The following is an 18,843-nucleotide window of genomic DNA, read 5'->3' on the forward strand; positions in this document are numbered from 1 at the left end:
TTGGCAGAGGAGACGGGCAAATCTGTGTACTTCCCATGAAGTACCCCTCACTGACCTCCCCTCTGACTGAACCCCACCTGTGAAATCCCACCCATTGTCTTTGGGGCCCCTAACTGAATCGGATTGACCAATTTGGCTCTTCGTCCCTCTGTCTGTAAATTGGGGGATTTGCCCGTATATGTCTGTTCTTCCAAGGCCTGTACTCCACTCCTGTCCACCTCTCTAAACCCCTGTTCTTCCCCCAACCTATTCCCTAGCACTGCCCCACCCAAACTCCTCCCCAGAGCTCCACGCAACACCCCAACCTCCTTAGCTACGTCCTCCTCCTTAATGCCCTGTCTCCATCACCACCTTGTCCCACCTGCTCACTAGGAACCTGTCCAACTACTGGGCTGCTGAATCAAACAATGGCCTGCACTTCGTTGTGCTGGGTAATGTTTAGCGGCATAATCGGAAGCCTGGGGTTTGTCCCTGCTTGATTTGATGAAGAACATGTTGTTCCAGGAGAGTAAATCCAAGGGTTTCCATATCATGTCCACCTGTGTCTGCTACCATTCATGGCAAGCTTGTCATTCTAACCTGTGTTAAAGGACTAATTCCAATGGATGCACATACGGACATACAGACCTCAACTCACAGTACTGCGCTAATGTTAAAAGATGCCAGCCCAAAGACTGGCCACTCACACTCTGTACAGTGCTCTGCTGCTCTCGATCTACGTCAGCGCTTTTAACAATAACATTTAAGAATTTGCCCTGCACCTACACTTGGCCCGTTGGGAGAACACATGCCCTCCAGGACGGCGATGTACAACCTGTGGCTCTCCATATATTTTTGACCCTGCCTCCCATGGTACCTCCACATTGATTATGCTAGCTACGGCTGATGGGAGCTTTTGCTTAAAACATCTGGAGAGCCAAATGTTGCAGACCCCTGCTCTTGGAGATCCACAGCATTCTACTGGTCCCTACTCACTTAAACTGTGCACATACACAAGCGCAGATTGAAAGCAGAAGTCTAGTTCAATTAAATTGGAACAGCATTATGAATAGGTTTGAGGCTTCTTTGCTACTGGCGTGTAATTCACATCTACTTTGCTCTCTTCTCTCTATATATAAAATGCTGTGTTCCACAGAAGATTCATTACCTTGTATTCATTCCATTCTTTCATTTCACAGCCCATCACAATGGTCCCCTGTCTGTCACTCACTGGTTACCTGGTCTGTCACTGCACTGGTTACTTGGCTACCCTATGAACCTCGGACCCAGGTTCCTGACCCACAGTTGCACACCTGCACCGCCGCCTGGCAATCCTGCACTTAGGACTGTATCTGTAACTCTACAGTCCCATTACCTGCACTCCCATTCACCTGCTGCCTGCACTTAACCCTTGCACTGCCACCTACTGGCCGCACATCTTTTTTCTTGTTTTGTTTTTTGTGTTTCGTTGATCCTATGTCCTGCACTTCTCCCTCTTTTCCCTCCCTGAACTTGTGCAAACTCAATGTCACTGGGCCTAGTAAGATCATTGTATTGTTCCCCCTGTTCCCTTCCCATGCCTTGTCGCACCTTGAAACATCTGTGTATAGGCGTGCTATAAATAAAATATCATATCATATAATTTGGGAGATCCTTGCCTTTTCATTCCTTCTTTGAATGACTTGTCAGTGACCCTTCCATCAGATTTGGTTGTCAATCAGTCATCTTTTATTTTAATGTATCACCAGTATATTCTAGTCACTGTTGTTAGCAGGAAAATGAGAAGGCTTGCTATAAGGAGTTTACAGTCTCTGTGGGAGATTATCCGTATGGACTAAGGAGACGTGAGGCACACACGGATATCTGTGAGAGAACTATCCTGTCTGGTGAACTAAAAGGGTGAAGGGAGATCTCTGGGAGACCTGGTACCGAGTTGCTATGAGGGCAGCAGCTCTGTTGTAGATTCTGCTGCACAAATACTGCAAGGCCAGGAAATAGACAGTGTATTAAGGCTTCAGGCCTACCATTACATCACTTAGCTCTGTTTGTCAAGTTCCGTCATAGTAAAAGTCTTCTGATGATGTTTTGTTTGGGGTAGTCTACAGGATCCAGCAGAGCTATGCCTTCTGATGTCAATTCCAGGATGGACTGTAGTTCCCACCTGGGAAGGGGCCTTATGCAGCTCTTAAGCTGGAGGTCATCGGTGAGGGGCTGTGCAGAATTGTTGTTACCTCTGTCGGCAGGTCTGAGATGGATAGAGTAGGGACATACACGGTTAGGAGTCATCTATTTAATTATTTTTTTTATTAGGATAACAGCAGAATGGATAGCAGCAGACAAATCAACTGACATGTAATGAACTAGTCATCAATAAGCAGTAAGACTACCAAACAGCAGTAATAATATCAAATAGAAATATTAACAGTGTGTATCAGAATAAAATAGCTTGTGGCCCATCCTGCCTGGGGATTGGCCACAAGCTACAACATAGCCTGCCACCTATCACCGATAGGCGAGAGCCAGCCAATGCGAGGGAAGGCCAGAGAGAAGGCTACCCCTGACTGTGCTGACTGAGCGTCACCAGCGTGCCGGCGTGTTACGCTGGAGCGGGCCTTCGCCCTCACGGTACTATTGTACATATTGACCCTGATCTTTGCATTTACACCTGCCTACATGCCCATACTTGTATTTCGTTGTTTAGCCCTGCCTGGTGCCTGTGTTAGCAGCACCTCTGCCCTCTACATATCCCCGCCTATGATAGGCTGCACGTTGGCTACAAGCTTGCAAGACTGTGACTCCTCTTTGATTCTCCACCCGCGATACTCAGATAACCTCACCCGCACTTTCCGAGTCTTAATCTTCCAATCCAATTAATCACGCGGCATTTGCGAGTGTCCGCTTCCACCCATACGAGCTGTTCGCTAGTCTGCCCTCTCTCCCTAGATTCTCACTGTACCGCGTAATCGCGCACCACGAACCGTACATAGCATTATAATCATTGCATGCTGTTGTCACAACCTGCGTGCACCTCCTGCCATTAGACTCGCCGTTGTGCACCTCGGCCCTTTAATTGGAGTAATCTACCTATCAGCAGACTCATGTTGTATGCAACCTATCATATTGAAATTACTTTAACTTGTTAAACGCCTAGCCACCAGCCTCTTGCGTGGTATAACATACCTACCTGTCAGATCTGTATATGTGAAAACTCAGTCACCAGTCTCTGCTGCTCTGCAGTCTGCCCTATTTTAACAAACGTGATTAACCAAACTGAAGTATATGAGCTAACAATGTATGTGTTTTATAGATAATGTTGCCATAGTTTGTGACCCTGTTCAATTTAGCCTATGTGAACACTTAGTCACCAGTCTCTGTAGCTCTGCAATCTGCCCTATTTAACTAATGTGTCCTACTAGATTGAAGTTCCTCAGCTTACTACATATGTGTTCCACAGATTGTTGGCATAGTTTGCTACCAGTTACCACCGTAGCCTTCTGATTGTTCAGCCACTAGCCTCTACTGCACCTCATTTCGCCACCTGCTAGATTGAAGCTTATACTCCTTTCACCTAGCTTAATGTATGCTGTGCTCTCCACCCTGTCCTGAAAATTAGAACTGTGCTTCTCAGGTCCATCGTACATACTCGCACACGTACACCGTGTACCTACCATCACTCTATACAACACTACTAAGAGCCCTCCTTTATATAATCACGCTACAAGACCTCACTATGCCTCAACATACCCTAACATTGTCACCTGCACACAATTCGGCCAAGCAGACCTCCAGACCTTGCACTCTAACACAAAGGAACCTTAAACTACGTGCAAGACTGCATGACTATCCACCTAAAATAGTGCCTAACACCACTCCTGGCCTTAGTAATACTAGTCGACATCACCTTCAACCCAACAGTAGGCTGTTCAGAGAGACCGTTACAACCCTTAATGCCATCCCTAAGGCACGGCCCCCACCAGTTCAACCAACGATAAAAGGGGCACTCATAAATGCACACTCTATGGTCGCCCACGCAACGGAGATTGCAGACATATTACAAAATTAAAACTTAGATTTCCTAGCCGGCCCAGCAATCATGTTAGCCATTCCAGATGACTATATCCTCCTCAGACTCGACCGTACCACCTCTCGAGGCGGAGGTCTTCCCATTATACCTCACACTGAAACTCGCTCCACCTCATAGTACAGACTCTTGTGAAGCCCTCACAGCCAAGTTAACTATAACTAATTCACAGTCTGTAACTATCCACCTTATCTACCGCCCACCAGGCCTTCTAGGACTCTTCGAAGAAGATCTCACAAATATCCTAGCTAACAATTTGAATAGTTCCTCCCAGAAACTCGTATTAGGAGATTTCAATTTAGGACTCAATGACCCCCTAGATTCGAATGCCACACTAATTAATAACTCCCTAGAGGAACTAGGTTTCACCCAAAAGATTACATGCCATACCCATACTAAAGGTAGAACCTTTGATTGGATTGCTGTGCACAATTGCCCTATCTCTGTACTATCCACACTACCTCAGCATTGGTCTGACCACCACTTGATTACGTTCGCCTTAGTGGCCCCACCGTCGCTACTCACTGATAGTGTAGCCCCAGCAGTCCCCACTAGAAACAAAAGAAACATCACTCCGGAAAACCTCATCCCTCTGATCATACCTACCCTCAATTCTATCCCAGATCACACTGACCCATTCACCATGGTAGACGTGTACAACAAAGTGATGCTATCATCCCTTGATGCCATAGCACCCTTAAAGATTAGAAAAAGCAAACCACGTAAACAAGTGAACACCTGGTTCTCCCCACAACTACAAATACTCAGACTTGAGAAACGTCGATGTGAGAAAATATGGAGACTTGATCCTTCAGAGACCAATAAGTGCAACCTAAGTAAGCAATCGGCCCTTTACAAAAAAGAAATAATTTCCGCCAAACAAACTTCATACAACTTCCGAATCACGCAAGCCAAGTCCAATACCAAAGAGCTCTTTACAATTCTGAAGGAGATAGAATCCCCTATCCAAACCCCAGACTCTTGCACCAAGGACAAAAACTGGTGTAAAAACATGCAAAATGCCCTGTCTAATAAAATCACCACCTTGCAAACTAAGATCCACCATAAAAAGGCCACTCTTCTCACTATAACTAAACCTAATATTAATAATGTGACAGTGATACCTCCTATCTCGACCCCCCCACTTGACGCTACCTCTTACTTCAACTTCCGCAAAGTATCTATCAAAGAGGTTGAGAATGTCATCCTCACTCTTAAAATATGGAACTGCCACGGGGACCTATGCCCAGCATAACTTATAAAAGATGCAGCTCGCGAACTCTCACCTTTCATCATTAAATTAATAAATGCATCCTTCAACTCAGGCACAATACCTAACAATCTGAAACAGTCCTGGGTCCTCCCACTCCTTAAAAAACAAAACCTAGACCCTTCCATCCCTATGAACTACCGCCCTATTACTACAGTACCATTCATGCTTAAAATCCTCGACAAAATAGCATATCTACAAATCCAACAATACCTAGAACATAACCATCTCTTAGGAATCCAACAATCTGGTTTCAGACCCCAAGATGGAACAGAAATCGCTTTGGTTGACCTTAAGATACAAATTGACGAGTTGAGAGACCAGGGCAAAACAGCACTTCTGCTGCTCCTTGACCTCTCAGCAGCTTTCGATTTAGTCGATCATGAGATTCTGTGCAAACACCTCGAGTCGGCCGCACACTTCTCCCAAGAGGCAATAGGCTGGATTCAGTCCTTCCTCAGTAATAGAACAATGCGTGTCTTCTCACCATTAGCGGCTGCTGACCCCACGCCCATTGCCTGCGGTGTGCCTCAGGGCTCCTGCGTCTCACCTACCTTGTACAACATCTTTACAAAGCCCCTTTTCGATGATCTCGATGGTCTGGGTATCACCTACACAAACTATGCTGATGATACCCAGATCCTCATCCCGTTGACGGGGGATTATGACAAGGATTTGGCCTTTGTAAACAGAGTGTACCTCATCATCCAGGCAGGGATGGCCTCACATGGACTATGCCTGAATGATGACAAAACAGAACTCCTCATTCTTGGTACTTCAGCCAATATTAACAAACTCGGGCAAAACTACTCATCATTTGAAATTGACCATAACATCATCACTGTGGCGAGGTAAAAACCCTGGATTTTTACCTAGATTCCTCATTATCATTTAAAAAACAGGTAAATGCAATGGCCTCCGCCACTGCCTATACCTGTAAACTCATCCGAGCAGCCAAACCATTCCTAACTCCCAATAACTGCATTACCCTGGCTAGAGCATTGATCTTATCTAAGATGGATTACTGTAATGCCCTTTATGTAGGCAGTAACAAATACATCATAAATAAGATACAAATCCTACAAAATAACACCCCAAGAGCAGCACTAAGTATCCCCAAGAAAGCCCACATCTCAGATACCAGAATATCTGTTAACTGGCTCTCCACGAAAGACAAGATCTTCCTTAAATCTGTCTCCCTGACACACAAATGCCTTCACGACTTGGCCCCGAAATATCTTACAACAAGATTCTCTAGACAGGCTTCCCACCGCCCCTCCAGGAGTGTCAATACCAACCTACTACTAGTCCCAAGATTCAAACGGACGTTGAGAGGAGGGAGCAGCTTCCCTGTTAAAGCAGCAATACACTGGAACTCACTACCACCACCTCTAAGGAAAGACCTCCCCTATCTTCAGTTCAGGACGAACATTATCCAATGGATGAAGGACCTTGACAAATAATACTCCCTGGTTCCCTCATGCCTGGCCAGCCTATCATTATTTAAATTGGCCAGCGCGATTTCCAATAGATTTAATGTTCAGTGTACTCCTGTTATTCTCTTTGCTACTATGTAAACTGCCCTAGATAAAGTGTCATTGGTATCTGTTACTTATGCTGTCACTGTGTCCCTATTGTAACTCCATGGGACGTTATCTAATATGCAACCCTCTTACTATTTTCGCGCCTTGTTACCCTTGGGGTTATGTGCGCATTATAAATAATAAAAACAAACAAACAAACAAAATCTGCTATATAAGTACAAGAGAGTTTAAAGTAAATACTGCCAGGGGGTGACATACACAGGGGAGACAGACAAGAGAACAAAGGGTAAGATGGGAGGAGGAGAAGTAAACATACCAATATACTGTCAATAAAGTTACGACCACAGGGATAAAGTGGATGATATGAGGTCATGAATACCAATACATTTATGAGCCATGTGTAGAAGCATTAAAACAGTCTAAATACTGAATAAGAAATGACCATTTAGCGTTATATTTAAGCAATATGACCCGAGCAGCGGGGGCATTACCGACTCAGGTAATGCCCCGGGCCCATAGTTATAGGCCAGAGCAAAGCGAGGGCCTCAACGAAGGCCCCGGGGCATTACCGGAGTCAGTAATGCCCCCGCCGCGAGGGTCATATTGCTATCAGTACCCCGGCTGTAGGTTGAACGCCCTCTGGGGACCGCAGTCCTGGGTATGGGAAGAATTTGAGGAGGCACTATATGCATGTGTGCATATTGGCCAATACGATGATGTGAGGGGTGGCAAAGTCCGTGCTAACCACCCATGCCAAGCTGGCATTTGGATGGTTTGTGATAGGTAGTCTAGCAAGGGTATGCAAGGGCGGGAGAGACATTATGTGTGCATCTACTTATCACATTTCTGTTGTGAACGGTAGCTGCATTCTTATGGCAGATGTGTTGTGCAAAGTGTGTTTGAGTGGTGTATGATGGCAATGCGTGCGGGTCTCCAGCCGTGCCTTTGGCTAGTTTCCCTATGCATGGAGTGTGAAAGGTTCAATGCATTGTCTACATTCTAACAGTGATCTAGGTATATAATGATGGCTAGACTCTAAGTCACATAGCTCTGATTAGAGGGTACATTTTACCTGCTCCTAGATTCAGTGCAAAGGCTACCTTCAGCATTCTTCTAGATTCAATATCTTGCTACATTCTACATTCTTATGGATTCGAACATTGGCTGAAATTCTTCATTCACCCAGATTCCATACAAAGACTATTCTGTGTTAACCTAAGGTCAGTACAATAGCTACATTCTAAATTCACCTGGAATTAATACAGTGGCTGTATTCTACAATCACCTGGAATTAATACAGTGGCTGTATTCTACAATCACCTGGAATTAATACAGTGGCTGTATTCTACAATCACCTGGAATTAAGCAATAGCTACAATACACATTACCTAGATTCAGTACACTGGCTATATTCTTCATTCACCTGGATTCAAACCTGGCTGCATTCTGCAATAACCTAGTGTCGATACACTGGATGCACTATACCATTCACCATAAGACAATGACTGCATCTTATAAGTCACATGGCTGCATACCCACCACTGGCTATGAGATTTAAGGATGTCGTCTATTACCTGGCAGTTGCTATGACTGGTTTTGAGGGCCGGTTGGGGGCTCCGTCGTGTGAAAATGGCAAGCTGCGGATGGAGAATGCCCCTGTGAGCCGTCCCGAGCGCCTGATTGGCTGCCCGGTCAGGGACGTCCTGGTCGTTCCACCATTAGGGAGCGTCCTGTGGTCACGTGGCTACACTGAAGTACGAAACAGGGACCCAGGAGCTGCCTTTTGCCTCCGGGCCTAACCATCTGCTTGGGTAGGCTGTCTTGGTGAGTCACTTAATGTGAAAAAATGGTATGAAAGCATTTATTGTTATTTGTATGATAATTTGTTGAGAAAAGCGTTTTAGCAGGGTGCTGCCATTTTGCTTAGACACATTTGCTGTTTGACGATTTAGATAATTTCCCAAAATGTGTTTTGCAGGCTAGTAAATGCTGAGCAATCGGCCCAACACATGCCAGCTCTGGCATTGCCCATGTGGACACTGCTGCCAGGGACAAGGTCTCACTAGTGTGACAAATCCAATGAATTCATCCCCTCTCCCCAAGGGTGAGCCACCCCCTTTGGGACTAGGGAGGTGAGCACACACATATTATCACCCCATAGAAACAGGCCAAGTGGGATCCCACCGAGGGTGACCCCTCCTTAGAGTACAGGTCATCCCAAGTTATGGATATTTGTTATCCTCCCAAATCCCAAGAAGATAAGACTGTGGTGGGTTATATGGGATTTGAATGTGTACTGATTCAGTGATTGACTGGACTTCTGACCTTTTTCAGACAGTGTCTGTGCCTCAAGGGAAAGCACAGAGAACAAACATGCCCCTTGGTGGGCTGGAACAAAAAGGTGCTACTGACGCGGAGGAAAGGAGAGCAAGTCGGCTGCAAAGCAGCAGTTCTTCCCCATGGATGGCGTGTCCTGAGGAAATAGACCAACGCCTGACATGGCATTCAAGGAAGCGGGTAGTTCAGTGGAACGGCGAGATACCAAAGGAGAAGCCGGGATCACCTAGCGGGTCTCATCTGGAGAGACCGATGGTGGGTCGACGCAGGAGAGCCACCGAATACCGAGAGGACCAAGAGGGAAAGGTCCCGATGCTCACTGTGGCCGAGACAAGTGAAGCCGCTTAGGAGTCTGCAACGCTGACCCCGAAGCTCCCGGTCTGCCTGAGGAGAAACACCACGGAGACCAAGGACCAAGGTACACAGTGGCTCTTGGAGACGTGGATGGGGAAGGCTAGCCAAAGCCCAAGAAAGGCTACCATAGACCACCCCACAAAGCAGGGTACTAGACAACCTACACGAAGACTGGCAAGTAACAGTATACCTCAAGAAGCTGTGAGAAGGAGCATATCCCAAGGCGGAGAGCGATAAGCCATAGCCCAAGGCAGGCTACCAGAAAGCATACCCCAAGGCGAGGTGAGAAAGAGTATACCCGAAGGTGTGTCGAGAGCATCTATACCCCAAGACAGTTACCAGAAACCATTCCCTAAGACGAAATACCAGATATCCGACCACAATGAGGGGAGAGCACGATGACACCTCAGGGCGGGGAAACAAACCGTTAACCAGTGCAGGGTGTGAGCAACCAAACTGCAAGAGAGAGTGAGAGCAACCTAATCCCAAGATGGGTTTAATGAAGCCAAAGGCCACATTGGCCTGAGAAACTTTACCCCCGGAAAGGGTAGCCCATGCTGGAGATAGTATACTCTGGTTAGACATCCCAAGGAAAACACTGCCACTGAGAGGCAGTTAGGACAACAACCCAGGCTGATCGCCAACCAGAAATTACAGCAGACCTTCTGATAAATTGTAACATGGAAGAGACTAATCAAAGACTATGATGCTTCATCATCTCAATATCTGGAGGAATCATATAAAAATCAATTGAAAGATTGCTTATCACTTATGAAGTCTCTAACTTCAGTATCAAGGATTTTATCACTCTCTGGGTGGACTGTCTCCCCGATGATATATGTATTTGAGAAGAAGGATTAAGACATCAGTAAATCTAAGGGAGTCACCTACTGAAGAGGGATAGAAGGAAATGCGAGACTTGTATTAGTGACTGGAACTCTGAAAAGGCTCAAGAACTAGGAAAGATGGCAAGGGGGTCAGAAATCAGTCAGCATTCTTTGGTTGGGGAGGGAACTTTCTTGTGTTTATTTTAAAATGTTCCGAAGGTCAAAGTGCTAAAGACAGAATCCACACTAGAGTAGGTTTTCTGGACAGCCAACATAGTCTGCTTTGAAGGATATCCTGACGAGCACTCTTTAGACTTCTACTTTTTCTAGGATAGGGATCCGCACATCAGGGAAAGTTCAGGATTTGAAAGCTTGAAGCAATAAATAATCCTCCCAAATATGCTAGTGTGTCTGTCTCCTGATTCTGACTTACCACACTAGTCATGGTATGGAGGCAGGCCTGTGCGATAGCCTCTGGCCACCATGTGGTTGTTTCTGCGAAGGTTCTCTCCCATCCATTTGGTAACAAATTTCTATTTTCTGCCACAACAAATGATGTAGTCAAAAGCATAAAACCAAGACGGTGAGGGGGTAATTCCTCCCAATTACCTTGAGCAAGCAATCCTATTGATCTGGGTATCTTTTTAGGTTTCACAAGTTTTGGCAAGGCATTTTGCCTATTTTCCCAGTTCTCACACTCCCCTTTGGTGTTTACATTACCAGCCTCATTTTGTACTAAATGTAATTTGCATGCAGTGGACCACCTACATTAGCACTTTTGTAATGTGGGTTCCCTACATGCAATTTTAAAACAATCCAAGGTGAAAAGGGAAAGAGCAAAAGCGAGGTAAGCTCGCTCTTACTCTTCATTGTCCTCTCCATCTCGGTGAAAAGTAAACGCCACTTGCAAGTACGCTTTGCAGGCATAGTTTACTTCTGGATTTCTGTGAGAGTCTTTGCTTGGGGTTTTAACCAGGGGCAAAACCAACCCGCGTTCTGTAGGAATCAATTTGTTTTATGCCTGTGTGGGAATCGCATGCAGGCATAAAATGAGATGCTCACACAAGATAGAGGGAGGAGGTGAGGACAACTGAGATCTTATCTCTATACCATGCCCCTTTTCCACCTTGTGTCAGCACATGCATGGGGCAGAGCAGGAAAAGGAGGGTTTATGTGTTATTTTAGGTTATCAATCCTTCTGAAACCGTGGCATCCTATCCTGCGAAACTATTGATAATGAAGGTTGCTGAACACCTTAACTGCAACCAGAAAAGCAGAATGTGTAGACAGAAGGCTTTTTTTCTGCCATGTAATCCTGTATGGTGTTTCACAGGTATAAAGGGGTACTTTAACATGACTCCCTTTCCTGCTGAATCTTGTGCAACTTCATGAAATTGAGTAAATCGTTTCCAGAAAACACTCCTCTGTTTCAGAGATCTTCATCATCTTAATATCTGGAGGAATCATAAAACAATCCATTAAAAGATTATTTATCACTTATGGAGTTTCTAACTTCAGTATCAGGGATTTCAACACTCTCTGGGTTGACTCTTGTATGCCAACTCTCTCTCCCGATGATCTATACATTGGAGAAAAAAGATTAAGACATCAGCAAATCTAAGCTCGTCACCTATTGACTGTTGTATTTCTAACCCAAAGCACCCTCGCCCTAAAAACGACCCACCCATGATTCCCAGTTTTGGAAATAAATGTTTACTTTCCTGCAGAATATAAAGAGTAAAGAAATGTAACTAAGAGAAACTACATGGGTAGAGTTTCTGGATTTTAGTGGTGGGCTTAAAAATGTCTGGTACTCGACAAACCGTTTGTTTAGATTCTGATGTATTTTGCTCAGGTCCTCCAGGATCTAATCGCACCAGGTGTTCAGACTAACCACTTGCTATGTGAATACTTCCCATTTAGAATTATCCAACACACATTTTTATTTTGTGGATATACTGGCAACCTGCAAGTGCGTTTGACCTTTGAGGACTGGAGTTCGATATCTCTGAAACATAGAGGAAGTCCGGATGTAGGACTCTGAATGCAGTAGTCAGTGCTTGAATAACACATTCTTGATCTATACTATGGTATACACTGCCCAGGCCAATCAATTGTGACCACTTCTTGCATTAAATTGCCAACTGATTCAATGTCAAATGTTGTGCTTAAGTCTGCTGTATCCCATTAGTTGTATCTCTTGGTTTTGTGGTGTAAGTCTCTCTGTTAGCTGACCCAAGTTCCTTAATTATTTATTTGTCTCATAAGGTGCCCAGCTGTTGGTGAAACCCCTACCTCAAGGAGAAAAAGGTGGTGAAAACTCCAACATTTATCTAGTGGGAGCCTCTCCAAGGCGTTTGCTGCTGGGAGCAGAAGCTGGGGGATTTGTGAAAGAGTGCCACGACAACACCATGAGAGCCTTCACGTACACTAGGAGAAACGAATTCAAACACTTTGCAGGTAAAAACACCTTGCACGGCGGTATACATACATGTTCTGCATTTCCTGAAAAATATGCCACATTTCTTTTGGAGTTGTCATTGCTATCCCTATAAATAATTTTGAGTTCAGAGTTCTGTGATGGTATAAGGAAATCAGCCTTTGATCTTGATCCTCTTAGTCATGGAACTCCTTGCTGACTTGCCATATCCTTAAAACATATAGTGCTGTGTTCTTTATGCCATATAGTATACTTTGTTAGCACCCGGCATGGGGGGAACCAGCCAATCAGGTGGCTAGAAAAGCAGGAAGAAACCTACAATCACAGCACACGTTTCAAGCCGCCTTGGGGTAGGTTCCAAGGCCACATCTTTCCCCATCCTCTGTCCCCTTATTTATTTATTTTTGTTACCATTTCCAACCCCCCTCCCCAGCCCCGCTTACCTGTTTGTTGCAGCGGCTCAGTCCACCCGTGGTAGCTTCCCAACTTCGCTTCTCTGGCCACCATGGAAAGGGAAGGAGGGGCTTCGTATGGAGCCCCTTTTTTCCCCTTCCGTGGCAGCCATCTTAGTACAGTATTTTTAGTCATCGAATGGGATGCGTCACGCATCGCGCCCTATGACTGAATATACTTTTATTTTAGCGCCCCGAGTTGGTAATCCGGGGTGCTAATGGCGTTAAGCCCCCGTTCCAAGGGTTGGAAGGGGGGTGTAATTGCTGGGAGCCCTCGTTAACGGGCCTCACGATTCCAGCCCTTGGAATGGGGGCTTAACACCACAGTAGTGACATCACTATTCGCCTATTATATGGAAATTGCATCAATGGTATTAATATGTACAGATGAGTTGTGGCATTACATGCCTGCTGTTTGAGCAAGCACAGAGCAGAATTCCAGATTTTACTCAAGGACATAATGAAAGCCATGCCTGCCTTTTCAAATTTCTTTCTTCCATAATTGCTTCTGTGACATTTACAGCCATCAATTGGCAAGGAACTGTTTATGCCAGTATGTTTATTTTGTTCACTGCTGGAGTTAAACATAGGGGAACAAGAATCTACCTGCATGTTATCACTTATTTTAAAACAGAAAACTCCTTTGAAATGCAATGTATTAAACTGCTTAAAAATTTTTTGCAACACGTTGCAGGATGCATATTAGTGTTTTTTTCACCTGAACAGATTCTATGTTGATTACATGTATCAGCAACTGAAAGCTCTTTTGCATTGGAGTAAGTATAAAACATTTATTAATGGGGTTGACGGTACCGCCATGTATTATAGGGAATCAAATACCCACTACCAATTGTAAATGGATAGTGTACGTCACCTTGGAATTCTGTGTTTTAAAGGAAGTTAACCTTTGGCATGTTGCTCTAGGAGTAGTTCGCATAACTCCTTGATGACTTTGAATAGACTTGTAAAGTATGATGGGGGTACCGAGGTGCCTTTATAACAATGTGTAAATCTCTGAGCCTACAGAGAACCAGATTTCTCCATAAATCACCAACACGTACAACCATATAACCATGGCATGAAAGTAGAGACAGACATATCAAGGGTAGGGGGAGCTCCTGAGATCATAGTACTCTGTAACGTCTGTGGAAGAGCTGTGAGAAACCTGAAGGTGTCTCCCTAACTAGTCCCTGGGTATCTGTCATCCAGGTGGTCAGGAGACCGCCATCGCTATTGGATCTATTTCCTGGGGATGGACCAGTGAAGGAGGATCGTCTGGATGGGGGTCCTTAGGGAGAGGGAGTGGGACACCGACGGGTGGGATGCAGTATCCCCCTTTTTTCAACACCTTTTCCCCATTATACCACGTAGGACATTCCAAAACACTACCCCGCCCCCTTTTCCGACACAAACACTTTCGCTCAACACGAAAGACAATGGACGAACACCACAGATGTTTACCTGACATGTCCCAATACAAGGGTCAGGCAAAGTCAGACAATTGACTAGGATCAATAGCACTTGGCAGCCCTTTCCCTTCCTCACAGGGATAAAAGGTGGAGCAGGATAGCACAGGACGAGCAAGGTAGACAGCACAACGTGAGAGCTAACTCAGTGCGGCAGTTCAAGAGCAGGAGAAAGACAGCGTTTACCGAGAGAGTGATGAGGAGAGAAGCGACTTTGCCCTTTCCGACCAAGGCCTATGAAACCTCTGCAGAAGGAATCGTAAGACTGAGTATGTTGACAAGTTTGAACCTGACCGAGGGATGTCCTCAGTGAACTGTTTTGCAAAAGTAGGCAAGAGTGAACCCGGCAGAGGAAGGCCGACAAAAAAGGGGCAAAGCCTGAAGAACTGTTTAAAAAGCCATTAAGATTCGTGAATGCAAGGAATATTGTATGACATGGGGAACTGGATTGTCCCTCTTTGTATTTGGATCCAAGCCCGGCAGAGGGAGATCCCGAAGGAAAGGCCTGAGCCCGATGGAGGGAAGCCTAGGGATCTGAGCCCGAAAGAGGGAGATCCAGGGGTGCAAAGTCTTCACCCAAAGTCCATTTAAAAGGGAACTTTTTGTTTGTTTGTTTTGTTGAATACATCAGGCCCTCGAAGGCAAGAGACGTCTATTGAAAAGAGACTTAACCATCGAAGAACCCGATAGCTGGTACAGAACTGTCGGCTTGTGCTGGGAAAGCTTGAGTGCGTGCTGTGCTCAGTAGATCCACCTTGACCCGTGCTCAAAACGTGGGGAAGGAATACCCCTGGCAATCACATCCTGACTTATTATTTGTGAACAATTCTTTTCTTTATTGAAAACCCTATCTCACACTCTTTCTGTAATTAGTTGTAAGGATTTGCCAATAGTTTTTTTTGTATAGGCCTTTTACTTTGACAAGACGCCACAATGACTGCCTTATTTTTCATTTGATGGTCGAAGCTTGCTCCCATCTTAGATTTGGGTTTAGGCTAGGCGTTCTTCCACCCTGCATTTACAGTTTAAGAAACAACCTTGAACTGCGAATACTGTGTCTGTCTTTACTGGTATCACCATGAGTTCCTTACACAGCCTCATGCATAATGTTCATTGATCAGGGCCCAAATCACTCTTGTCAATCATGTTATGCATTTGAATTCATATTCGCACCCGAGGAAGGCTGCTCAGCCAACCGGGTGGCTTGACAGCGGGCGATAAATAGACATTCTATGCCCGCTGTCCCAGCCAACTGAGGTCCTTCCCCGGGTGGCAAAATTGTTTTGTGTTTTTTTGTTAATGTGGGGATGTAACAGGGGGCAGATGGTTAGTTCCTGGTGTCCCAAACATAAAGTTATTTTTACTAACCTTACTGACAAATCTAAATCTAGCCCATAGCCCAAAAAGTGCTACATGCTTGTCCCCTAAGGGACAAAACCTTGAAAGACCAACACAGACACCAGGTTGCAATAAAAGGTTTTATTACATGAAGTGTGAGCGTGTTTTACGTGTTTCTGTTTTGGACTAATCCATCCAGATCACCATGGGGCTGGATGGAATGTTGAGAAAAAGAAAAGGGAAGAACAAAGAAACAGAAATCCCCTTTCGAGGAGAGAAAGGAATTCAAAGGGGATTTGAAAAAGAAAAGCAGTTAAAAGAGACAGTTGACAGGAGGTGAGAAGAAAAAATAGGAAGGAGAAAGAAAAGGAAACCAGAGGTGGACAACAAAAGAAAATAACCTGTTGGGTGGGTTTCTACCCCAAGTGACCTCCACCCAGGCATCCTTGCACCAGGAGACGTGTGGGGAGCCCCCATAGAGTAAATTGTGGGGACAACCTTTTTGGCAGGGGCAGCTCAGCCGCCTACAGGGCCGTGATGGGTGTTTGCCCGTCCAGGGGCCAGATCGGACTGGCCAATGAATATCTAAGAACCCGGGCAGCATGCGTGGGGCTGCCTAGGCTCAAAATGAGCCACTCAGTCCAGCCCGCATGAGGGGGGCAGTCTGAACAAGGCAGCCCGGCCGTGCCCACGGCACGAGGGGACCCTTCCTGAAAGCCCTCCCGGGCCACACAATCTAAGCGGTGGCTCGGGAGGTGAAGAGCGTAGAGACCAGGAAGCGAAAAATTCATCCGGGTTGCCCCCAACTGTGTCTCGGTGACGCATTGCAGAGGGGCGGGACAGGAAGAAGAGCAGGCAGCGGGCGCATGGCTGTGTCCCCACCTCACAGGGGATGCGACCTGAAGCAAAGATGGCACCCGGAGGAAACGTGGGAGGATCCCACACCAGCAATGCCGCCCATAAGAATTTTAAAAAGGCTGCGGGTGCAGCGGTGCGCATGGGTGGACCTCCTTGCTAATGGGGCCACCTTAAAGATGGATAAAGGCTGCGGGCCATGGCGACGATTATGGTGAACCCTGACTTGGGCAGGGCCGGTCATGCACGGTGAGACACTGTACCTGCATGGTGGACTGGGCCAGAAGCAAGAAGACGTGGGGCCAGGCCCTATATATCATCAGATGACAGGCCCCCATTCTACATGTCATCCAAGGACAGCACCAAAGATACTGTAAAGGGGGTGCTTGACTGCAGTGTGTAAACGTTTGCGTCTTTTATAAAAAAAAAACTGTTGGCTGAATTATATTATATCCAAGGACTTGAACGGGGTGTAACAGCTCGGCAGCCCAAGTTATTGGCCCGAGCGAAGTGGGATTAAGGCTGTTAGCACCCCGGGTTGCCAGAGCGGTAACCTGGGGTAAAAAAGTATTTTCCTTCGTTCAACGGGATGCCGCATGCGTCCCGGTGAACGAAGGAAATCACTTTGCCAAGATGGCTGAAATGGAAAGGGAAGGCGGGCTCCTGATGGAGCCCCTTTTCCGGTTCCATGGCAGCCTTCATGAGCAATGAGGAAGGAGCGGATGTGGTGGCGAGTGCCGTTGCCGCAGAAATAAGGTAAGTGTAGGGGTGGAAAGGGAGGGGGACAAAAAAAAGCGATGGCGGGTGGGGTGGGGGGTGATGGCAGCGGGGGAAAGTGGCCATCAGGCGGCCTGGAACGCAGACTTTCGTCGCTGATTGAAGCCCACATTCCTAGCCACCTTATTGGATGGCTCTCCCTTTCAGGGTGCTAATAAGGGTTGTAGAGTGGACGGTTGGAAAAGGAGAGGAGTGGTAGACAACCTGGAGCAGGACCTTTTATTAGATGCTTGAAGAAATGCTTGTATAACACTCTTACCTGGCTGGAGTGTCTTCCTCCTCACACACATTTGTTTTATAGAAAGTCAGCTGTGTTGGCACAACCTCCGCCGGCCCACCTCACCAAGTCACAGGAAACAAGGCTGCCTCCTGTCCTCAGCCTGAGACCTCACAGACCTACGACCTACAGTGGAGCAGGAGCTCCATATGGGCACTGCAGGAGCAGTGTTCAGGCTAGGAAGAAAGAGCCCCCCTCCAGAGCATTTCTGATAAGCAGATTGCCATTCTGCAGCTACTTTGCACAGGCGCTCGAAAATTCATCTGAGCACCTCTAAATTCCGAAGTGCGTGCATGTTGTACATCCGTTTTTATTTTAAATGCAAAAACGTTGCCAAAATCGTTTTTTGCCCCCTGTTCTCTGAATCCACCATTGAGCACCACGGGAAGTGCCTATTCCAAGATGGCGGTCCGAGAACTGGCTGACTAGCACTTCCACCTACCCCTGCCTAAGCCCAGCTGCCTGGCTCCAGATAGGCTACTGGTGCTACTTCTTGGCCTATCAGGCGCCGGCAGGCATTAAGTAGGCCCACCTCACCAAGGCACAGGAAACAAGGCTGCCTCCTGTCCTCAGCCTGTCACCAGCCTTCTGCTTCTGCCAGAATCCCTGTGTGGCTTACCCCAGCACCCAATGCGAATTGAAGGTAAAATTAAAGCCTAGTGGCTGGCATTTTGTGACTGTCTTTAAAAATTTCTGAACGTTTCTGCATTTAACTTGTGCTCCGTGCCCAGTACACCCTCCCAATCTACTCCCACCAGCAGCTGCCGAAGCCAAGGACTTCTCTGCACCAAGTCCTGCTGCTCACCATGCTCCCATTTGTGACTGTAATATATCATGTGCCTGCAT

At 46.2% G+C, this 18,843-nt stretch overlaps 1 protein-coding gene across 3 annotated transcripts in view; it reads left to right on the forward strand.

Moving 5' to 3' along the window:
* Positions 1 to 18,843, forward strand: part of ANO10 (anoctamin 10) — a 1,555,753-nt gene that overhangs the window by 214,570 nt on the left and 1,322,340 nt on the right. For all 3 annotated transcript variants that reach the window (XM_069648836.1, XM_069648835.1, XM_069648837.1), the window contains exon 3: positions 12,661 to 12,852. In XM_069648836.1, coding sequence (XP_069504937.1) covers positions 12,661 to 12,852 — 192 coding nt within the window. The remainder of the gene's footprint in view (positions 1 to 12,660; positions 12,853 to 18,843) is intronic.

The sequence above is a fragment of the Ambystoma mexicanum genome, chromosome 2q (genome assembly GCF_040938575.1).
Source record: "Ambystoma mexicanum isolate Mex_15411 chromosome 2q, UKY_AmexF1_1, whole genome shotgun sequence".
Lineage (NCBI taxonomy): Eukaryota > Metazoa > Chordata > Amphibia > Caudata > Ambystomatidae > Ambystoma > Ambystoma mexicanum.